General features: G+C 45.1%; 1 protein-coding gene across 1 annotated transcript in view; it reads left to right on the top strand.

The window, feature by feature from the left end:
• PEX14 (peroxisomal biogenesis factor 14) overlaps positions 1-24,620 on the top strand; it is a 135,248-nt gene that overhangs the window by 38,226 nt on the left and 72,402 nt on the right. Inside the window, exon 3 of the mRNA XM_032393785.1 lies at positions 12,928-13,012. Coding sequence (XP_032249676.1) covers positions 12,928-13,012 — 85 coding nt within the window. The remainder of the gene's footprint in view (positions 1-12,927; positions 13,013-24,620) is intronic.

The raw sequence follows: 24,620 nt of genomic DNA, 5'->3' as shown, positions 1-24,620 counted from the left end.
CCCGGGATCGAGTCCCACATCAGGCTTCCTGCTCAGCAGGGAGTCTGCTTCTCCCTCTGACCCTCTTCCCTCCCGTGCTGTCTCTCATTCTCTCTTTCTCAAATAAATAAATAAAATCTTTAAAACAAAACAAAACAAAACAAAAAAAACTGTTCATGTTCAGTCCAGGAAAACCACTATCTCTGGCTCCCTCCTAGATGAGTCATTTTGGATAGGCACAATGAGATGGCCATCAAGATCTGTGTGAAAACCAAACAAAACACTTTGAAACTTTGGGCTGGGAATTACATAAAATGGGTTATATACTTTCTTACTTTATTAGGCAGAGTATCTGGAATATAATTTAGTCCTCATGACTCAGTATTGTCATTGTAGACATAAATGTTTATATTGTGTTGAAAGTGAGCTCTGTTTTCAAAAACTGTTGGAATATAGATCTGTTGTATATTTGCCCTTATTCGGAATGATTCCACCTACGCTGAACGACCCCCAACTAATAAACTTTTTGAGTTTTTTGTTTGCTTTTCATAGATGTTTCTCTCTTGACATTTGTTGCTAGGCTTCTTTTGCTGCCTGGTCTTTTCCCCTAAGTATCTCTCTGTTAGCTGGCTTGTATCTCCTTTCTCATTTGCAGTTTTAATCTTCTGTACTTTGGGTATCAGATAACTAAGGTTGTATGTAAAATAAGTGTAAGTAAGTAGTGTGAGTAAAGCTTTGCTCTGGGCAGTATATGTGGAATCTGTCATTTCTTTTTTAGCAACGGTGATTTTTTTTTTCTCCCTTTCCTTCTCTCCTTCCTCTTCTCTGTTAGTTTTCTCTCTCTCTCTCTTTTTTTTAATTTGGGTGAGATTGAAGAGCTGAGGTCTAGAAGGGTTGGGTCTTATCCTTGACCTGAGCCCATATCCCTGGTTGAGGTATCACAGGCCGCCTCTCGGAGTCAACTTAGAAATTATAGAGTGGATGGCTGGAGGGTCCAGAAGGTCATTTGCTTTAGCTCTCGTTTTACAGAAATGAAGGAATCTGCGGCCCGGAGCGGGGACATGAGAGGCTGGGTCTCAGGACACATTAGTGTCAGGGCTGGACTCGGTGTGCAGGTGTCTTGAGACCCAGCCTGCTTTCTGTCCTGCCATTCCACCAGGTTCCATTCCTTACCAATTTTGAGCAAAACGTGGGTGAATGAGGAAATACAGGGTTTGTGTAAGGTAAAGTCATAGAGACAAATTCTCTGCTGGCTAGGGTCAGGTTTAGAATGAAAGTACATAAACCAAAAAAGGTTTCTGTTTGTTGCAGTGTTTGGCTGTGTTTGCACTCAAGGCTGATATCGATATTGTAGGAGAGGCTTTAATCCTTTCATTCAAATTTACAAGAAATGCTGTTTCCTTTTAGTTAAAAAAAAAAAAAAAAAAGTCCAAGAGAGCATTTGATTTGAGGAACCAAAAGTCTAGAAAATGTATCCGGGAGTCCTCGTCAATTTGGGGCATAATGAAATATAAAAAATACTCAATAAAAGCTCCCTTATTACTTTAACTGTTTAGATGTGGAGTTTTTAGCCATCAGGTTAATGTTTTGGTATCATTTTTTTATTTGATTGTGAGCACTTTTCCAGGTAGCTCTGCCACTCGAGCGCTAATCAGATTCCCACAGATGAATGGTGCTAGCTGCAGCCTGACATCACCGCAGTTTTGCTTCGACATTATTTTATTTGGTTTTCCTGTAAAAGTTAATAACTCTGTGTCCATGTGTTTAAACAGGCAGGAAGAGAGAGAGAAAGGACAATGAGCAGAGAACGATGAGCGAGGTCTCAGGAAGCTTCTGCCAGATTGAGGAAATGTAGGGATTTTGTGATTTCAAAGTATTTCACCCTCCTAGTGGGGTGTGGAGAATCAAGAAGATTGCAGAGCAAGATGGTAATTCATAATCCTTCAGATAACAAAAAGTGAACTTCTCTGTTTCCCAGACAGAGCTGGAAGAAATTGGAAATGAGTTACTATTAATTTAGAGGAGGAGGAGCAGGGTGCTCAGTAGAACTGATTTGCTTAATTGTGAAAATTGTTTAAATGTTGTGTTAATTGTAAGTAAATTACGTGCTAATTTTAGATGACCAAGATTGGTAAGAATATCAGATGTAGGGCGTAAAGACCCTCCTTTTGATCTGCCCGTCAGAGGTGGGAGATCTGTAATGAGGGCCTCATGGCTAAGGTGGCTCTGGTGTCTAGTAGGCCTTTCTTGAATCTTTTATCTTTAAAGGTTTTTTTTTTTAATTGGTAGCTGTGGTTGTTAATAATAGGAATGTTCACCATGTTTAGTGAAAGATTACAGAATGGTTCAAAGCCATGATGATTCTTCCATTTGATTCTTCCTTCCCGCTGTGGATTTCCTTGCTGAGCTAAAAGTTCTAAATTGGAGTTTATCAGAGAACGCAACTAGAGTGATAGTGTTTGATTCACTCTCTCTTCTGAATTTACACCTTGGTCCTGTGGGTACAAATCTGACAGTGGGGATGAGAGTCAGTTCCAGAGCTCTTGTTTCAGTGCTTCTGGAAGATACAAGGAAAGAGTGATGCCTCTTTCCCCATCTGTGTCCAAGGTGTAGCTTGACTCGCTTCTCTCTTCCGTACTCGTGGTGTGGATAAGTTCCTCCTAAAGTCAGCTACGGGGGAGTGACCTAGATCAGATACGCCTTTCTTAGAAGATAGAACCTGACCACCAAGTTTCTTATTTCATATGGATGCCCGATAGCCAGAGTCGGTTCCACCGACGTGGCTCATCTCTTTAGACAGCCTATTCCTGTCTACTCTCTGGGGCTTGTGTGCTTGGGGAGGAGGGTGCTTTTCCTCTGAGAGGAGCTGATTTCATTTCACTAGTTGAATAGAAACCGTTTCTAATCCCTATCATCTTACTGTAAATTTGAAGATTTTTGAGTCTGCCGGTATTATGAATCATACTTTTGGATCTCATACTTTTATTTTTTTCCTCTTAGGCCATAAAAGAACCTAAACTAATAGCAGAAACTAGGACTTGGTGGTCTTCTGTTAGTGCAGATATTAACTGCTTACTTTCTTGGGCTCTCCAGTAGATCTAAAGGTGATTTAAAGGCTGTCTACATTTGTCATTATTTATTTACTTATTTATTTATTTATATGCAAAATATTTTACATTTCTAAAAAATACTTATTTATTAGAGAGACAACACGAACAGGAGGGGCAGAGGGAGAGGGAGGGAGACTCTGAAGCCGACTCTGTGCTCAGGGCTCGATCTCATGACCCCGAGATCACGACCTGAGCTGAAACCAAGAGTCAGAGGCTTAATTGACTGTACCACCTGGGCGCCCCTGTATACAGAATATTTTAAATAACACACTATCTAGTTAAGCGATATCCAGCCTGGAGGCCAAGGCAGTTGCACGTGAGCTAGAATGGAGTCCAGGCGGGCCTAGCTGAAAATTCCTCTTTTCTTTATTTTTTTTCTTTTTTCTTTTTTTTTTTGTTTTGGAGGAGTACAAATTAATTCAGTAGGTTAAGTAGGGAATGCTAAATGCAGAGAGGGCAGATCAAGTACAAAAGCAAAAGAGTATAGCAGAATGTCACAGTATGGAAAGAGCTAGATCTTGTCTCTCCTTTGTCTGTGGGACAGCACTAAAGAAGAGCTAGCGGTATACCTGTTACTATTTATGAAAACAGTTTTATCTCTTCTTCTTACCTCTGTCCGTCGTCTGTCTGCTTATTTGCTCAATCCCAGTACATGTGTATAGCAGTATCAGGATTGTTGACTTGCACTCCCCTGGGAAACAACTTTATTAACTACAGGCCAGTGCTTATGTATGATTCCTGTAGTCCTCAGACTGCAGTCTCCACTTGTTTCCTAAGGTACGTACGTAATTTTCCCCTTTGCCCTCGGATGAAGTTATGTCCTAGACTTGAAACACAGGTTCCTTTTTTTAAAATACATTTTTACCCCCTTCACTCATGTCTTCTATGCCTTCTACCCCTCAGCCCCTGTCTCTGGCAACCACCAATCTGAGCTTGTGTGTGTGTTTTTTTTTAAGAATTTATTTATTTATTTATTTGGAGATTGAGAGCGGTGGGGAGGGACAGAGGGAGAGGGAGAGAGAATCCCTAGCAGACTGCCTGCTGAGGGCGGAGCCCAACAGAGGGCTCCATGCCATGACCCTGAGATCATGACCTGAGCTGAAACCAAGAGTCGGAGGCTTAACCGACTGAGCCACCCAGGCGCCCCTTATTTGTTTTTGTTTTGTTTTTTTTTAAATTCCACATATAACAGAGATTATATAGTATTTGTCTTTCTCTGTCTGACTTCACTTAGCATAATACCCTCAAGGTTCATCCATGTTGTCACAAATGGCAAGATTTCATTCTTTTCTTTTATGGCTGAATAATATTCCTGTGTGTGTGTGTGTGTGTGTGTGTGTGACAGAGAGAGAGAGAGAAAGGGAGAACACACGTAATAATTTCTTCATCCATTCATCCATTGGACACTTAGGTTGTTTCCATATCTTGGCTATCGTAAATAATGACATTTGTCATTTTAAATTCTTTTCTTGCTGTCTTTGCATTCAAACTGTTTCAAGACTATGTCTGTTTCTTTTGTATTCAAATCTATTTTAACATTAAGTCTCTAGTTTTTTTGTGGGACGTTTGGTAGGAGTGTCATTTAGTGACGCCTCAAGGTTTTAGTGTTGTGTTGTATGTGGGGTGACTGTAGACAGTTTCTTGGTCTAGAGCTTATCTTCCGTGGAGTCCAGGAGCCCATCTCATTGCTCTCAGAGCCCAAGGTGCTAAGCCATCCTGAGGAGACCCTGGCCTGCACCGCCTGGTGGTCATCCGCTCAGTGTCCAGCCTCTACTGTCACTGTCCATGACATAACCTTCGTCCCCTTTCTAATCATCCCACATCTCGATAGTGCATGACCAGAGAGGGCTTTGCCAATCTCCGTGTGGCCCCGACTTCAAAAGAAGTGGGACATGAAGCACTGTTCCATCTGCTGAACATCTGAGAAGTAGTGGCGTTGGAGAGCCGTAACCAGAAAGCAGAAAATTCAGCCTGTGCTGGAGAGAGAGGGACGGGGAGGTAGAAGCAGTGGTATCATTAGGAAGGTCCTGGGGACTGAGTGCTACATATTTTTAGTGTTGGAGTCACCAGCCACCGTCACTGAGTGAGCTCACAGTTCTCCTAGGGAGCATCTTGGACACTGAGTCATTACATTCCTTTGGAGTGATTCAACCCAACAGCTTGACACCTTCATTAATTTTACAACACGAAGCCTGGGTGCTCTCTGCTTCCTCTTTAGCAGCGCAGGGAAATTAGAGGAATATAGAAAATGCAAAACCGAGGGAAACTGGCAGAAGGAGCAGTCAAGGAGCTGTTGAAAGACACCGTGTTAAGGAATTGAACTCCTTGCCTTTCCTTGGTACCTCTTGGGACCGAGCACCCAACTCTTGCCACACGTCTCTGGCACATAAACCTTTTATTTCTGTTCCTGGCACGCCGGCCAGACCTCCGACTTGCAGCCAGCTCGTTTGCCTTCTCCGCTGAGGTCACTGTTACCGTGATCCGTGTATAATGGCATTTTCCTCCTCTTTTCAGTATGGAGGCTATTACAGTTTCTTCTCTAAGCAGGACTTCAAACAATTTGCTGCCAGTTGGATTTCAAAGCCAAGGAAAAGGCAAATGTCATCCTTTTTTCCTCCCCTCTTTGGGTAACTGCTTTGTTGGTCGCATCAAAAATTAGAGGGGCTGCTATCTAAATTCAGGTGGGGATGCATGGGGACAAGGCATTTAAATTTGCTTTTCTTTCTCCCTGAAGGAGAAAATCCTTTTCCTTCTCAACCTTTCCTAAAAAGGAACTTTGATCTTCTCAACCCAGAAGTAAGGGTTTTCATTTCCTCTCCGGCAAGCGTGTGCACTCCGGCCCTGTGTGTGGCGCGGTCACAGGCGGGCCGTGCAGCGGCAGCTCCTCTGCTTTTCAGCTTTGCCGCCCCAACTGCACCGGCTCCCCGTGGGCCGCAGGCTGGCACCCAGAGTACCCTCCAGGGTCACCCTCGTGCCCCTAAGATCACTGTCACTTGATATTAGGCTGTGCACGTTGGCTTAAGATGCTTTTTAATTTCCACACACATTTCTGGAAGAACTAGTTTAATCAAATAACAAAACAATGACATTCTGACAAGCAGTTCATGCAATATTTTTAACTCGGGCCAAGAAGAAGAAAAATTTAAATGCAGAGGTATTTCACTTTGAAAGGTAGTTTTGGTGCACACGACGTTGCCACTTTTCATAAAGGCTTTTACTACATATATCAATGTGTTTTAAGAGAGACTAGGGTCAATAATGCGTGCTTTGGAATTCCCTAAATACAGATTTACACAGTAGACCTTAAAAATATTATGTTCTATCATGTCAACTCTTGTGCACTCCTACTAGAGATACTTTATTTCTTTAATGTGAAAAACAAAAGGACAGAGGAAAGTAAAACAAAGGAAATTAGGGCCCACAAGCTTAATTAGTATAGGGTTGTAACCCAAATCAACAATGGGAAGGACACAGTGACAAAAACCAGGAAATTCCAAGTCGAAAGAGAGGCTCTTTCCTTTAACTCCTTGAGTGCCGGGGCGCTTACTAGCGTACTCCTTGCCCAGGTGCAGGAGGCTGGCTCAAGTACAACGCACTGTCTTTATCTTTGAACTTCCTGGCTATTGTTGACTTTCCCCTCTCCTTTCCCCCTTGATGTAAATGAAACATACCTCTGTGTGTGTGTGTGTGTTAACTGTAGATAAACGGGCTAGAAGTACCTCTTGATTTTGTAACCCTCAGAGAAGGAGAAAGAGTAAAAAAAAAAAAAAAAAAAAAAAATCCTGTCACTGTCATCTGTTCATTTTTAATGAGCAATTTTAAAAAATTGAAAATAAAAGAGGAAAATGAATAGGTGTTGAACCAGCCCGTGATATGTAAATGCCAACTAGTAATTACCTAAAACCTCAATTTTCATTCTGTTTCATCTTGCAAAACATTTCATTTTCCCTGAGTGAAAACACTTCACTGGGGCTGTGGGAGTCAGCGGGGCGGCCGCCCCTGGACTGCGCGGCCGCCGGCTCCGGCTAGGGGGCACTTTGGCTCTGCGCTTGGGCTGCCCGAGCGGCGCGCGTCCACCTCAAGGTTATTCCCCTCTTGCCATTCCAGTGGTTTTGCTCCGAGCGTTCAGTGGCGCCCCTCCCCCCACTCCCACTAGTCTGGTTTCGGGGAGCCTCATTCCTCCTTGTCCTTGCACGGGATCGTATTGAATTTTGGCTGACCGAGCCTTCCTGTGCATATTAACTTTCCCCTCACCTGCCTGCGAGCGCCTCAGCTTCCCTGAGTGGCACCTCACACTCTTGAGAGCAGCTTTCTGCCAGGCCCCCTTCCTCCCTTTGGGATTTCAAACACAACAGTCTCAGTTTTTATGTTTACTGCTGCTGCTTTTTCTTCTTTCTTTTCATTTTGGCGACTGGGGGGCGGCCGCCCCCGCCGTCCCCCCTCGCTTGAAGCTCACACACGTTTGCTCCCCTGCCGCACTTAGAACGCGGGTTCTGACATTTCTTTGCGGGCTCATAGATTTCCTTTCATTCTGGTTTAGGATCTGACGCCTTCTGGGTGCATTCGTGCAGTGTCTCGGCATGTGGCCCGCGGGTGCCCCTGCTTCCAGAGCGGTTACCCTTCTCGGCCCCTTCCCTAGCTGGAAGGGGAGCAAGGAGGCTCGAAAGAGAACGAAGAGCCTGGGATTGGCGGCCGCAGATTAGAGAGGATTCTGGATGCAGAGAGCCAGAATTATGTTGTCCTAGGACCCTGGATCTGAGACTGCTTTGCCTGGAATCTCAAGGAACACGGCCTCTTTAGTGAGATATATAGCTTCATAATTAGCCCGTTGCATTTTTTCACGAGTGCTAGCATCAGCGTTCTACGATGTGTTTCTCTGATTAACAGCTGCTTTGCAACTATTTCCTTGTGCCACCGATGACCATATTTGTCAAGGAACTCCTGACAGAGTACTGATTTCTTACTAAAATGCAGCATTTCTGTTTGAAGAGGGTGCTCTCATTCTCAGCATTGCCTAGCTTTTAAAGTCAGTCCTTGTTAAAACTCGAGTTGGCTTTGGTCTAACGCTTGTTAACAGGATTCTGGGTATCTATCTACTTTAGAGCACGAGCATAGGAACCTTTCACAGGCAATTTAATCTTCTGAGCAGTGCACGTGCGCCGGCGCAGCGTCGGGAGTGGGGTTTCAGGCCCGCACATCGGTCATTTCTTTTGCCCTCCGGTTGTGATCTCTCTGGGTTAAAAAGGACTTGGCTTTGGTTGTTAGTGTCATTAATTTTTGAATATTTTTAATATTTTAAAATGGCTCATGAATGCTCACAGTTTAGGAGATAGATGTGTATGTAGCACACAGGAGTGCTGGAATTGGTGGCATTCCAAATAAGTGTCACTGGAGACAATGCATCCGGTTTACATGTCAGGTGCAAAGTGCTCAGGCTTCCTCACACCCCAGGCTCGTTATTAGGCAAGCTCTGTTCTCCCGTCCCCCTCGTGCAGAAAATAAAGTGTATGTTCTGAAGATTACAGTGTGCAGGTCTTTTGTAGGAGAGTGGGAAACACATAGGAAGCACCTCTTCAGCGAGGACTGCCAGAACCTTGATTCTTCTCACCAGGGATTACTTACCCTACACAGTGCATTTAACAGCGCATAGTTCATCGTAGAGAGCCCCCGAGTATACTGTATTCCATTGATTTACAGTCACAAATCCTGGGCTCTCAAACAAGGGTCTCTCGCGATTGGCTGATCATCTGGGGTCCAAAGGTGTCCTTCAGCCGCAAGTCCCCTCTTCCTCCTGGCTGCAGCGGTCCCTCCGGCACGCCCAGTGCAGAGGCAGGCAGTCACTTTAGTGATAAACAGGGAAAATGATCAAATTTCCCTAAGACTGAGGAGTTTGATGGTGCCAGGGTGCTTTTATTTTGCTTTTTGGGGGAGGGAGGCAGAAGATAGGGTCACAGAAATAGGGGTGGCGAGAAACTTTGCTTCTGTTTTCTTCCGAGTTCATCGTCTGTATTTTTATGGTGCAGCTCCTGGTAATCCGAGGTGCACTCATTGGGAACTCTCAGTGCAAGAGGAGGGGAAAGGAAAGCCGATTCCACGTTTCTCGTGGACTCAGCGGCGAGTGGCTTCCCACAGCGGCATCAGGTGCTTTGCGCCAGAATCTTCCCTGGCTTACTGCACTCCCACGACATGTGCAATAAAGTTCCTGTCTCCGTTTTACATCTTTGACATTGAGGCGGAAGATTTGGCCTGAATTTATGTAATTTAGTTGGGCACAGATATAACCCATGAATAGTCACATTCATCTCCTAATTAGAAAATCAAACGATAATACAGGACAGGCTGCAGGCACCCCATCCCTTCAGCCAACAAAAGCACGCTGTGTGTGTTGGACCTCTGCAGAGGAAGAGTCAGTTGAGTTGCTTCATGAAGTTAATGAAAAGTGTCCAACCATGGGTGAATGAAAGATGCGGACCGAGGGTGCTGGCAGTTACTTAGTGTGCTAAAACATTTGCATTATGGGTAAAGATTTGGGGGAAATCTTTTACCATCTGTGGATGAATCCCCGGGCATATAAAATTCCGGATTGGACAGGCCTTAACCCCCTGTTGTAGCGCCAGGTCCTTGGGCGGCAGGGGTGGGGTGGGGGAGTAAAGAGTAGCCGAAGAAATAATTAGTGAACGGCGGAGAGAGGTTTTCATATGTTCACCCTTACATGTAGCTGCTTATCTGGGTATCTTTCTTATTCAGCACATTATGTTGAGGCTGTTAGTTTGGATGCTTTATATTTTTGCATCTGGCGTAGTGATATCGATGCTGTTAAATATGTGATTTGCCTGTCGCCTGCATTTTCAGACAAAGATCAAGAGGAACATAAACGAGCCCCAAATATACTTTATGTAGGTGTTTGGCAGTATGATTTTATATGGCTTGAAATTAGTGAATGGAAACTTTAAAAGAAATTGTTCATATTTTTGCAAGTTTGAAGTGTGCCGGGACTTTGTCAAATTCCCGTTAAAATAAATACGTCAATTTCATCTCCCTTCCGAATTCATTTATCTTGCTTTTTTAAAAGGTGTTTTCTACTTTACCTGATGTTTAAATTGGATTCGCTCGTTTATGCTGTTCTTTGCTATATCCCCCACGTTTTTCTTAAATGAATTACTAATGACAGAGCACTCCATCATTCCCTCTCTACAGCCACTTTAAGGAAAGCATGGTGATCTAAACCTTTTAACCTATTAAAGATGATTTTTCCCAATTGAATCAGACCCACCACAGGTGTAATAACTAATCATTTAAACTACACCTGCTATTATGTATTTTTAAGCCATTATGCGTGTTGGATAGATGATAATTCATGTTTATTGCATTGTCCGATGGATCCGTTTTGCCTACACTAGGCTGATTAATGTATTTAAAGAAATAAGAGATGCAATTTTTTAAAAAAAATTGATGGAATGCGCCAGGCACTGCATTGAGTGCACCATTAAACCCATCAGAACTTTGCTCTCTGACCAGAAATGCATATACCAAGGACTATATTAAAAAAGCAAGGTGAAACCTGTGCGTTTTAGTGGTGGGATTCTGTTTTCTTTCTCTGTCATGGAAAATTTTGGAAGGATGAAGGAAAGGTCGATGCTTCTATGGGTAAATGAGAGGAGCCGTGCTGTTAATATCTGCTGCTTAAGGGCCGCTCTTCCACATTCCCTCTGACACCTGGTGCACATGTCGCCGCGTGCAGCCACCGCTGCATGGTACTGGTGATGTAATTGTCTTGTGTGTGGAAGGTGCGTTTTTTCTCCAGGTGAAGAGCAGTCATCCCCAAGCCATCTGAACCAGGCCGATGGCCTTTGACCCCGTGGGGCCTGTGACTGTGTAGCTGTCCACTCCTTCCTGGACATGGGCTTCTCTTCCTCTTGTCTCTCTCCTTCCTCCTTCCCCACGTCCCCTTCCCACTTCTCCTCTCCCCACTTCTTCTGCCTCCCCTTCTGGTCCAGCTCCTCTGCCTTCTCCACTTGTCCAGTGGCCGCCTTCTCCCCTGCCGCTCCCTCCTGCTCCCCAGTCCCTCTTCTGTTTTCCTCTTCTTTCTCTCCCTTCTCCCATCGCTTCATTAGAACGCATCCGTTTTGTAGATGTGTGTCAGATTGTTCTTAAGTTTGGTGCGACCCGAGGAGATGTGGTTGAGGGGCTGAGGGGGCGTGGGATGTGGAGTTCGGGGGTCTAGAATCTGGAGCATCGGTTTCTCTCTAGTCCAGAGCTGGCTGGTTACCACTGCAGCTCATGATGGGGGTTAAGAGGTTTGCAATGCTGGACGAATTACAACCAGTCTCTAGGAACACGAGTGTGTCTTATCGCCGCCAGGCCCGAATCTAAAGGTCTGGGACACCTGAATTCATCCTTCAGGGAGAATGTCTCAGGCTAGCCTCCAATAGAGGGATTATGGGGGAAGGTACATAAGGGAATTGCCCTGGCCTTTTGTGTTTTTTTTTTTTCCTCGTTTATCCTCCTATCTTTTGCTACCAGGGAAGCCTGGCTGGACTCAGGATTAAATTCATATAAAATAGAATATTTGTAAGTTGTATTCCATTGATAGTCACAGTACTTTGTGCTTGAGTCTCTGGATAGCTGCTACCCTTAGTCTGAAGGATCTTAGAAAAGTTCCTTATATTTGGTCCCTTAGAAATGTTTTCTTTCAACAGCTTAGGAGTGAACTCCAGGGTCTGTTGACTTTACCTGTAACACAAGACTATATTATTCTTTTGGTCTTGATGAGATGAATAATGCCAGTCATTTAAAACGGCCCCTTTCCTGTCTGGGGCAGGTTGGCGTGTCCCCCCCGTTGCACTAGTGCGCGGGACGGAGAGCACACGGGCGGCATGCAAACACACGCTGCATGTGTGCTGAGTGATGTGAAGGTTAATACCTTCAGCAGTTTTCCTCCCACCCCCTCCTTGGCTTATTTGTAGATATGAAGATTTCATTAAATAATATCATTACCAGAGGTAGGGGGATTGTCTGTCAATCTGTCAGCTTTTAGCCACGAAACCCCAAACTTTGTCCTTTGAAGTCTCTTCAGGACTGAGCTCCGTTGCATAAGAGGGACCGGTGTGAATGGCTGGGTGCGTTGTCTCTTATATAATCCTTCCCAGCGGTCTCTGCTCAGCACTTGGCCAGGCTCTGTGGAGGCAGCGTGGTCTCTTCTCCTCGGGGGCTTGCGGTGTGGTTGGGGAGGCAGCCTGAACGTTAGAAGACAGTATAATTATGTCTTCAATTATATGGTACACACTACGAGCATCAAAGAATTTAAGAGAATCGGGAGATCAGAGATGGCTTGCTTATTTAGGGAAGACTTCGAGGAGTTAGCACAGGCTATAAAAGGGCTGTGCTGGTGTGCATGTGTGTGCGTGTTTGTACACGTGTACATGTGTGTGTGTGTGTGTACGCAATGTTTAGACAGGTAGAGGCGGGAAAGGGAGGCTGTCTAGAACAAGGGCATAGCTCGAGCACAAGTATAGTGACGTGGATGAGCATCGCCAGGAGAGGGCTACCTGCCGAGGAGTATGAAGATACAGCTTGAACACGGAGAAGAGGAAAAGATTATTGCAGGTCTTAAAAGCTAGGCTGAGGAGATTAGGTTTGATAGAATCAGATACAGGGAGCCAGTGGGACCTGACATAGTCTTTTATTTAGGTAGATTTTAAATGTGAGAAGTAACTGGTTATATATTTGACCACAGTGGTGTGCCTATTTCTCTGGACCTGGGATAAACTGGTAGGATTTTTAATCTTGAAATTCAGCCTATTGAAGTTTACTTTTCTTCTTTTATCTCCCTGACCAGATTGCCACAGCAATGAAGTTTCTACAGAATTCCCGGGTCCGCCAGAGCCCACTTGCGACCAGGAGAGCATTCCTTAAGAAGAAAGGTACAGATTTCCCAAGGCCATACAGTGTGGCCTGCAGAAAGGGACTGGGGACGGGGCAGACGAAAGCCACGTTGTTGCTGAAAGGACCTTCCGTAGTTGTCCCACTGGTGTGGGGGTGAGGGGAGCCCCCTCAGTGGGAATGCAGGCTTCTTTCCTTACAGTGGAGCAGAGAGATGATACTGTCTGGATGATCCAGCACCAGATGTTAGGCCAACAATTTAGCCCAGGACAGCCTGGCACTGGCATCAAGAAGAGGCCCATTGGATGAGACTGTGGAGGACTTCTGCTTCTGGTCCGTTCTTCTGATAATATGACCCTGGCTACACAGTGACTGGCTTTAGGTTAGGAGGTCAGCTGCCTCAGTAAAGAATCAGGAAGAAAGAAATTGAAAGACGAGGGAAATGAGATGACTAAACAAGGTCAGGTTAAGGTCAAGCTTGGGGTCAGTCTGATTTACGGATTGAAGTGGTAAATTACTGGTTTTATGGTATTTCTGTAAGCAGGGATTAAATGGATCTTGACAAATTCAATATTGTCCAAAGCAGAAAGAATCTCTTCTGGCTCTGTTGCAATTTAGGATATTTTTCTTGTTCTGTAAAATACAGAACAAACCCCAAAACAAACAAAAAAAGGAATCTGACTTTTCACTCTTTGAACATCTAATTTTCTAGAAAGCTGGAAAGTTGTGTGGAGGCCCTTATACACCATGGTGGGGGGAGTGAGTTTTCTTCCTCCTCTCTGCTGCCGCGCTCCGCCCCCCCCCCCCCCGCCCCTAAACAAAACTCCTTTTCCTTCAGGAGCTGGAATGTCAGCTTCAGAATTTGAGGTTGTGAGCTTTAAGTCATCTGTGGCTGGAAATAGAAGACGGAGTGGTTTGGTGGTGTTTCCTCCATCTGCTCCCTGGCGTCCCACCACAGAGATGCTTGTGGGACCGTGTCCCAGGCCTGCACCCTTGGCACTGGGGCAGAATGAGCCTGAAGCTCTCCATTCGTAGGCATCTGTTTAGAGGCAGCCTCAGGGCTGGCCCCTGTGACGGAGTTGGTGAGGGGCACTGTGCATTTGCTGGCGGCATCGTGCTCACCCCCCATCCGTAGGTGGTTATTACAATTTGGAGTGCGTTGGCCGGCCTCTCCACTCCGCAACCATCATGCCATAAAAGAGTTTTTCCTTGAAATATGTGTACCTATGGGGAGTAATTAATCATAAAAGCTTGGGGATTTCAGCTCTCTCATCAAAGCATCGAAGCCGGGGAAAGCTGAGCCTAAAAGCTGTGCTGATTACCCGGGGTAACCTGAGACAAAATCTATGGTTGCCGAGAGATCCTCTGCCCCAGTATATTGTGCGGTATTATAACTGCCTGATCTTCTCTTCCACTGACAATGACCAGTTATTCCTCATTTTCTCTCAAACGCAGCTGGGTTAGAATTTCATTTGCAGAAGGTATTTAGAGCAATTTAGAGACAAATGTCTCTGGTGTTTGCTCGGCACTTCCCCACCGCAGGCTTTGCTGAGCAGTTTTAGTATCAGGAGCTCCATCTAATCTGTTTAATTTTAATAAATCCCTGACTGGGAGAGGGAGAGGAAAAAGAGAGAGAGAGAAACTCTGGACCAAATAATACTTCTTTTGAGTTAGTTGGCTAATAATTACTGTGGAGAGGAAACTGTTTTGTGCAATTATTATTTGTTGCTCCTTTAAATATAACGCAAAACAAAACCAGTCGATTAGTTAATCCATCGGAGAGTGTTTGCCCTGCACACGCCCCGTTCTGGGCCCCAGGGACTCAGCAGAGAAGAGGGCAGACAGCATCCCTGCCCTCACTGGGCTGACATTCTAAGGGGGAAAGACAGACAATTAACCAATGAGAAAACGAGATCCATTGTATGTCGAGTGACAAGTGCCACGGAGAAAAATAATGCCACGCGCCCGGGGTTGAGGAGCACCAGCGCTGGGGTGGGAACGGCTTGCACACCTAGACAGGGCGACTGGAGCACGCCTCTCTGAGAGGGAGATGAGTATTTGTCAGTGTGGAGTGGGCACAGTTCCTCCTTGACCCCTAATGTGGATGAGAGTTTTTAGAATTTCAGGCAGCAGGAACCCGGAGAGGCCTCCTACCCTTCTTCCTCTAAAGAGAGCCACAGGAGTCTACCCTGAGCCTCAGTCCAGAATCACTGGCCGTAATCACCCATCTCCATTATCCTGTAAAATGCTGCTTCAGTCAGTAATTATCTGTTTCCGAGTTGAGTCCCAATAGGGTAAGTTCTGGCAGGACCTTTTCTGGGCAGAGGATTCCATGGTTTGATTGGCATCTGGGGAAGAAGCGCCCCTTCGTGGATTTACACTTCACTTTTTAAATTTCCGGTTTTTCCTTGGGTCAGGTGTACCTGGTCCGCGGAGCTTGGCACCGGCTCCGATGGGGTGAGGGAGGAGGGGATTTTGCGAAGGAGCCAGTCTCCCCTGTCCCTGACTGTACTTGGGAAGGAAAGAGAGTTGGTGGGCTGGTCTGTGGGGGCGGGGAGGGTGTCCTGAGGGGAGGGACCAAGGTTCTGGCATCCTCCGCACGCCTCCCCCCCCCAGCAGGACTCGTTGCAGGGGTGGGTTTGGAGCGCTGGCTTTGGGCGAGCTTGCAGCTACTGTAGTCTTGGCTTTTCCTAGCAAATATCACTTCAGGGAATTGCAATGGAGCACTGCCTTGAATTATAATCTTGACTTTCTTTTTTTTAATAAACATCTCTTTCCTGAAAAGGCAAATCCAATTTTGTTTTTCTTTTAATATTATTTAATATTTAATATAGAAATTGAGGTCCCTGTAGTGCATGTCAGTTCAGTGGAAAATGAGGGTTACTTTAGGCACATCAGCTGAGTTTGTTTTAATGTGAAACCACAGCCCGGAGCAGGGCTACAGCCTGCCTCCGTTACTGACACGTTAAATGTTGTGCTCTCTGATTCGGGGCACCGAGGGGACCGGAGGCAGGCTAGTGGGGAGTGGATGGGATGGACATGCAAGAGCTTTGGTTTGCAAAGGTCTTCTGTGTTTGTGGTTTTCTTGTTTTTGTTTTTTGTGTTTTGAGTTCTCTTTTGGATGCTTTAAAGTCTGAATATGAAGTCATTAATGAGAAACATGAAGTTATTGGAATCATTTATCATTTTCCTTGAAGTTTGTACTGCCATTTTATGTAATTTACGACATTTCTTTCTTTTATCGGGAATTTTTTGGATGGAAGAGAAAAGCAGCTGTTCACCTTTGGAGTATTAGAATAAACGTTTTTGTTTTCCTTCCAACTACTTGATTCTGCAGATGGTACATCAGCCGCGTAGTCAGCCGCACATGAGCGTCACTGGACTATGTGTGGGGTTTAAGCCCTCCTGGAACTGGACTGCATAGGTTCTCACCAGGCAGGCATCATGTCTGGGCTTTAAGTGGGCTGCAGTCCAGGAGGTTAGAGTAGCTTAAAAACAGCAATAGAATCGGTCCAGAAAGTTAGAGGCTTGGACAGCGTTGTCAATAGGCTTATGTTTATTTGACACCCTATCCAACCACAAAGTGTAGGAGGCAGGCTGCTTCCAAACATGTTGGCAGGGTGAGTGTAAGGTGGGTAAAAGTGATGCCTCTTCTTTGGGGGGTGGGGTAGGTGAGGTGGGGGGAAGATAGCGTTGTCTGTTAGCTTACTCCTAATCTATCTGTTGCAAAGCAGGCTTCTAGAAAAACGATGAGCTTCACACACTTCTCTGTATAATCCTGCGTAATGGGGCCTGGGTGGTGTTGGCTGAGACTTTGCTTATTGTGCCTTTCTCAAGTGTGTAAGTAAAGGGCTGTGTTCTCGCTCATCTAATAAATAGTCCGGGGGGAAAGGAAAACTAAACAAATGAGACACACCACCATCCTTTCTCATTCTAAAAGGTGAAACAAGATCTTATCTTTCTTACGTTCCTGGAAGCGGAACCCCGGGTAGCAAAGCAGCCTCCTTGCTGGAAATGAACTTGAGGAAGAAACCTGATGGTCTCAACCTTGGTAGTGGGGTAGAGGTGAAGGGCTGCTCTTGCTGGAGTATTTCAAGGGGGAGTAAATTCTTACGCAGATTTCAATTTAACTCTCTTTTATTACTTTTCTTTTTTATCATTTACGTCCATTTCATGAGGTAGTTTGCATGTCCTTGAATGGAATCTCGTTACCATGAAAGCTTTTTTAGCATTGATTTCATAACAGTCTTAATTTAATAGCTCCGTCATTACTGAGAAGCTCTGGGAGTGGGGCCCTGGCTTTCCAGGTCACTGACCTTTTAATTACAAACCTTGTTCTGATGGCCAGGTTATCGACTGGACAGCTCCCAGCTTGTGCCCCCAGGATGAGAACGAAAATAACTGTGTTTCCTCCCCCATCTCCAGGAAAAAAAAATTGTAACCTCATATGTTTCTAAAATTAATTTTCTCCTTCAGCTTTACTTTATAATTAATTCTTTAATGTGTCTTAGTGAAGCCAGAAGTATTTTTATAATGCTGTTTTTTTCTAGAGCTTGGGTCCAGCAGAGAGCTTGGAGGGGGCAGGGAAGGGAGACCCCATGCTTGGCTGTGGCCCATTTCCTCACCCTCAGAAACTCCTCTGTGGCTGAGCTGGAAGGAAGGGTACTGGCTCTGGAGGGGCTGTCTGGCCCTTCTGATTTCTTTGTTAATGAGACGTGGATTGTGGCATCGAGATTTAGATTCATTCCTGCATTTGCTGGAATAATTGTGCCTTCTCTGTCATGGATGTTTTATTTTATTTCTTTATTTTTTTAAAGTAATCTCTACTCCCAATGTGGGGCTTGAACCCACGACCCCGAGATCAAGAGTCACGCTCCAGCGACTGAGCCCGCTGGGTCCCCCCTAACATGGACGTTTTAAAAAGATGCTCCCCGTCTGGGCAAAGATGGGGGGTGGGTGATTTTTCTTACTGTCTTACCTCTCTGTTAGTCTTAGATGACTGGAAGAAACAAAATACCCGACCTGAGGAGTTCTCCTCAGTCATGAGGTTGAACTGAATTAGGTGGTCTAGGTTCTCTTTCACCGATGATGAAGAGGGAAAGAAAAAGGAGAGGACAGTGGCTGGTAAGTAGGGTGGCCGCTGGTTCCGGTTTGCCCCACACTGTCCTGGCTTTAACACTGGAATTCCTATGTCCTAGAATTCCTGTGTCCCTTAGGTCTGGGCAAACAGGTCACCCTAGCAAGGCAAGCCATAGCCCAGAGTATGAGCTATCCAGAGAGACAAAATGGGTGTGTTTTTGGAAGCTCAGGAAGAAGTTCACCAGCAGTCAGTCCCCGAGAGTCCCGCCTGCAGTCCGGTGGCATTTCCTCAAACACTGCCTGCCGTCAGTCCCGCAGACCCCGCCCTGGTGTGGGTCCCGTGCAGAGCGCCTCGGGGCTGGGGCCGTGCCCTGAAGGTGAGTGAGGAGCTGCCGTGGCGGAGCAGACAGGGCTGTGTGTGGCAGCCTCGGGCTCGTTCCTGAGGATGATTGAGCACCTCCATCCATCTGTTGTGAACGGACCATCTTCCTTCCCTGCCAGTCTTGCATCTGCATATCCGTCACCTGCTGTTCTGGACCAGCCTATTCATCACACTGACTGGTGTTCCCCCCATCAATTTTCCTGCTCCCCTTGTTATCCAAACTTGTCTTGAACTCCAGAGATTTTTTCAGCATCTAGGATGAGAGCTGCAGCAGCTGGGCCGGCTGAAGGCCGTGGAAATGGGGACGCCATGGCCTCCTCGTTCAGAGGGGGAGCTGGTGGCACTTGCTCCCCCAAGAAGGCTGAGTCATATGGGTTCCTACACTTCACCCTACCACGGCGGGGCGTGGCCCAGAGGAGCTTGGGGCGGGGCGGGGTGGGGGGGACAAAACTGTTTTGGATTTACCCAGTTGCTTTGAGGTTTTTCCTGAAAGTGAAGAGTGATTCCTCTTTTCTTTACCTTGTGTGCCTATGACAACGCTACAAAGAAAAGCACAGTGACGTCGTCATGTACGGTGGTAGTATTTTTGAAGTTTTTTTTTCTTTCTTTTTTTTAAAATTTTTTGGAAAGGTAAGCTGTGTATGTGGCTTCAAAAATTCAAACCATAAAGAACGATATACAGTGAAAAATTAGTCTTCCTTTTGTCTCTTATTCCTGTCGCCTCCATTCTCTTTTCCAGAGGATGCTTCTGTTTATTCAGTTTCTTAGGTATCATTCCCAAGATCATCTATCCATATAAAAGCATGTTAATATTTATTACTCCTCCCAGAGAAGGACAAACACTTCTTAAATGCAGTAGTAGCGTATTTTACACTTCACCTTTACACTTGACATTACATTTGGGCATTCATTCCACATCAGCACCTACAGATTGGATTCATTCTTCTCAGTGGCTGTGTAGTACTCCAGGATGAGCGTGTATCAGAATTTTTTTTAACCAGTCCCAAGTTAGTGGACATTTAGATTGGTTCCTGCCTTCTGAGGTTTCAAACGACGCCCCAGTGAATATTCTTTTGCAGACATTGTTGATGCTGTGTTGGTTTGGCACTATGCTAAAGTAAAAGCGTTTTGCATATGTGAGTAGGCTAGGGTATGTTTTTTCTTAAAATTTCGTGAGACTTTGAATATAAAGAATATCGAAAGAATATAAAACTTTTCTAATATAAACATGACTGTAGGTAAGAAGAAATTAATAAGAGAAAAAAGGCTGCGGGACGACTGGGTGGCTCAGATGGTTAAGCATCTCCTTTCGGCTCAGGTCATGATCCCGGGGTCCTGGGATCCAGTCCCACATCGGGCTCCCTGCTCAGCGAGGGGCCTGCTTCTCCCTCTGCCTCTGCCTCTCTCTCTCTCTCTCTCTCTCTCTCTCTCTCTCCTTGTCTCTCATGAATAAATAAATAAAATCTTAAAAAAAAAAAGAAAAAAGGCTGCATAACAAGTTGTCACGCTTAGCACAGATTTGGATTCTGAGGGGACATTCTGGTCATTGGTTACAGGAAAGATGCTTTCTAAAAGAATCCTTTTTCAGCTCATTTTTGAAGGGATATGGGCTCATAAGTTTAATTTTTGATGTAAAAAAGCATTCAAATAAATGGAAATCTTCAGAAACTTGGTCGCAATCTGTTCCAAATGAAACACATGGCTTAGTTTTCTTTTGTCGTTATTGGACATTTTATGGGTCCTCGGCCGTTGGTTAGGTGGTCGGTCTTTATTCAGTACCTGTTGCGGGCAGAGTATTATCACGTTAGGCACTTCCTGAGAGAAAAATGAAGCACCTGTCTTTCACAATGCAAGAGGCTCATTAGAAGGAGGCAGGGATGGGGGCGAAGTGCCTTTGAGCAGCGTCTACGCATACCCACAAGGGCGGCAGTGTCTCAGTTAGAAGTTGGCCCTGTCCGACCAGGAGAGACTGGAGTGTAAAGCGCACTGGGCTGTGAGTCCCTCGACGGTAGAGACTGTGCCTCGCTCTTCCCAGCTTCCTCCATACCCGGCAGAGCCAGCCCCAGTGAGAGGCTACTGAAGGAGGGCCTGGGCAAACTAGAAATAGAAGGTGCTTACCAGGACAAGTTGCAGAAGAGTTCGGTTTTTCTTGAGTCAACACTGCACATACCTATTCATCTCTGGCGCACACGTAAGGTAGTTTCAGAACTGCTAGCCTGTCCGCCATCACCAGCTGGAGTGCAGTGTTGTATGCAGCTCTTTGTGTCTTTAGCCTTACAGTAGCCAGTGACAATGCTCCTTTCCAGTTACTTAGGTCAGCAGAGCTCCTTAACATAGACGAGGGAGGCAGTGGGTGTAGATGGTCAGAGAAGAGTGGGGAAGACAGTGTTAGTGAGGGAGGCTCATGCGGAGGCTTCTGTGCTGTTAGCTGGATTGGCCCATGGGCTCTGTAGAGAAGAGAAATGAGGTTGGTGAGATGGGCAGCGAGGAAGGAGCCAGCCTTAGGACTCAATATTATAAATCATGGTTGACAGCATTATTTGAATCAGTTGAAACTCTGTCACAATGCTATCGAGGAAGTTAACTCTGGGCTCTGTATTTAAACTGAGTAGGCCCGGCGGTGGTAGAACCAGCCACAAAGAAGGGCACTGCCAAGTCCATTGTCAAGTGGGGAGGGTCTGGACTGGGAAGGTGGGCAGCAAAGATGGAAGTAAAAATGCCGGCATAGGGGCGCCCGGGTGGCTCAGTCAGTTAAGTGTCTGCCTTTGGCTCAGGTCATGATCCCAGGGTCCTGGGATCGAGCCCTGGGTCGGCCTCTCTGCTCAGTGGAGAGTCTGCTTCTCCCTCTGCAGCGCCTCCCCTGCTCATGCTCTCTCAAATAAATAAAATCTTTTTAAAAAAATGCCAGCATATTTATGTAGAAATTTTATGGTTTACAAAACACAGATTAATTTCTTCTTCACTATGGTCTTTTAGTAGGCAAGTTAATGAACGTTTGTTGAATGAATGAACACGTGATTTAGCGAATCTCCCATTTTATAGATGAGGACACAGAGGCTCAGAAAGATTAAGTAGTGCAAATATGTGGCAGAAGTAGACGTAGGACCAAGTCTTCTGACTAGAGTTCTTTGAACGTTACCACATACTTTCTGGGAAGGAAGGACAGAGCCACAGACATTGTAGGAAAAAGAGTAAGCCATTCTCAGGAGGAGGTTGGGTGTGTGAGGTGAAGGAGACAGGACTGAAGGTGACTCTTAGGGTGGGGTTTTGGTATGTTAAGCAGCTTTATAGAGGTATAACTGACGTACAATAAACTATATATATTTAAATTGTGCAACATTTAAAATTTTGACATGTGTATACCTGTGAAACCATCACTGTAGTCAAGATAGTGAGCACTCTGATCACCCCCAAATGTTTCCTCCTGCCTTCTTCCTCCTGCCACACTCTGGTTCCCATGCTAGCACCAGTCTGCTTTCTTTCATACAGATTAATTTGCATTTTCCAGAATTTTATATAAATGGGATCGTACAGTGTGTATACGTTTTGGTCTGGCTTTTTTCACACAGCATAAATATTCTGAGAGTTGTCTACGTTGTTACGTGTATTAGCGGTTCATTCCTTTTCATTGCTGAATAGTATTCCATTGTTTGGATATAATACAACTTGTTTATCCATTCACCTGTTGATGATTATTTGAGTTTCTGGTTTTTAGCTATTAAAAATAAAGCTGCTATGAATATTTGTGTATAAATCTTTGTAGGGACATATAATTCTTTTTCTCTTGAGCAGGTACTGAGGGGTAGAATGTCCGGATCATGTGGTAGGTGTATGTTTAACTCTTGAACAAATTTCCAAACTGTTTTCGAAAGTGGTTGTGCCATTTTATGTTCTCCCCAGTCATGTAGGAGTGTGTAGGTTTGGAGCCTGGAGAAGAGCAAGATGCAGGTGTCATATTTATAATGTCTTTCCAGTAGTAAAACCACGTGGCTTTGGCAGCATTGTTAAGAGACTAAATAATAGGTCACGTTTGGAGTACTCCAGCGTGGGAGGTAATAGTGCACAGACTGTCTGGGTTGAAATGCTAGCGTCACCACTTTCTAGCTGTGTGGCCCTGGATAAAATACTTACCCTCGCTGTGCTGTGGTTTATCTATCTGTAAAATGGGGTTAATGGTAGCATTTACTACAAAAGATTCTTGTAAGGATTAAATGAAAGTAAGGTGAAAAGCTCTTAGCAGAGTGCCTGGCACTGAAAATAAGGGCTTAGTTGACAATGACCATGATATGACAGAGTATATCTTCTTAGAACGTGTACTCTTAATGGGCTGTAGTCAGTTTGCTGTAATGTTATGTTAAAAAGACAGATGTGTTGGTATCATAAAAATTCACGTCACGAGAACCTCTAGGAATTTTGAGCAGAGAGGGATTTAATATAGGCAGTTAGGGGCTTGCTCCCTGTAGAAGGGGCCAGAGGAGTGGAATCAAGTCCAGGCCTCCAGGAAAGACTTTCAGAGCATGGAAGGAGTGACTTGCCAGGGGTGCCGCTCCGCCCTCCAGTCCAGTCAGGAAAGCGGGGAATCGGGAGGCTGCCACCGGAACATTCGAGGTCAAGAGCACACCCTCGTAGCTGTGACTCAGGATCAGGAAGTTGCCACTGCCACCACTGCTGTGTGTTCTACATCCGTAAAAACAGCGACAGGACATTGGCATATGAACTTGGCTTCTACCTCTGTAAAACTGTCCCTTGACCCCCGTGAAGCGAGGGCTAGAGATTGGGCACTGCGATAGGGAACCTAGGTATTTCCGGTCTCCGGCTTGCTGATTGGCCCATGCTCGCCACAGTCAAAAGCAGCAGGTACACATCTTTTACCTTGTTTCCACTTTTCAGATCACCTGTGCGTGCTTCTAACTCCCATCCAGAACTCTCGCTGCCGAGGAGTCTGGGAAGGGTAACTTTTAGCATCCGGCTTCTCTAACAGAGGAAGGCACACTAGGAAGAGGTGGGAATGGATGCCGAGTGCCATCGGAGGAGCCCATAGAAGAAAAAAGATTCACACTTACAACATATTTGCCCCCAAACAGCGTCTAAGCACCTCTTTATCATAAGCCTCTTTCTTACTGAAGGCTTAACTCGGGATTTTTCAAGCCATTTAGATAAACGGTCCACAAAATGAGGGAGGCATTCATTTGGCTCCAAAACACGCTAATAAAAAAAGTCCGCTGAAAGAGAGTTCATGTTTTCAGTCTTTAGGCAGGTGGCAGTGGTTTAGTTGTAAATCTAAAGTATTTCATTCAACGAAGAGCAAATTGTATGTATATGTGAAGGGGGGATATTGCTTTTAGTCAACTATTTTTGTTGTTTTTGAGAAGAGCTGGACCTTTGATTGTTAACAAAAGCTTTGTGGTAATGTATCTTCAGTTTGTCCAAGAGATAAATATGGACGTGTTCTTTATCGGCACTGGCTTTCTGAGCTGGTTGTAAGAATACTTGTCAGTCCTTTCTGGCTCACTTAGGGATGGGAGTCGTAATGAGATTTAGCTGCTAAGAGTGGGCAAGCGAGTTTTCACCAAAGGGACTACATGATATGTGGGTTTGTCTGGAAAATGTTGGAAGTAGGGACTTCCGAAACTTAACCTAAGGTATGACGTTAGGCAATCTCTGCTTTGCAATATTTTATGTTGATTGGACTATAGTTAGAAAAATTTTAAAGTAACTTTGAATAGTATTCATTCATGTACCAATCCATTATTATATTAATATTTTTGAGCCTCTCCTGCTATGTGTGTGTGTGCATGAGTGTCTGTATTTGCAAAGCATGAGTTAGTGTGCTTTTATTTTAAATTTACTTTTTGTTGTAGTCTTGCTAGTTGGTCAGTCGACAGCTTTATCTTCTTTCTGTTTGTGATAGTAAGTAGAGGTCACTCCTAACGGTCCTCAGGCAGTGGCGTGATGGGGCAAGCAGGCTCCTATTTAAATTGAACAACTCGACTACTTTTTCCCTTCCAACTTTCCACAGGCCTGTGTCTGGTTTCTAAACCATCCGGTAGGAGCTAGTCTTCTCAGATGTCGCCCCTTTCATCAGACAGAAGACTTGTGAATGCCCCAGTCTCTTACTGTTAATTATTCTTTTTAGTTTTAAAGCCCTTTCGAGCAATCTTTCTGTAATTAGATTGTTGAGGAGATTG

The sequence above is a fragment of the Phoca vitulina genome, unplaced genomic scaffold, assembly GCF_004348235.1.
Source record: "Phoca vitulina isolate PV1807 unplaced genomic scaffold, GSC_HSeal_1.0 scaffold2, whole genome shotgun sequence".
NCBI lineage: Eukaryota > Metazoa > Chordata > Mammalia > Carnivora > Phocidae > Phoca > Phoca vitulina.
Note: the sequence above shows the minus strand (reverse complement) of the source record. Positions and strands in the feature narration are given on the sequence as shown.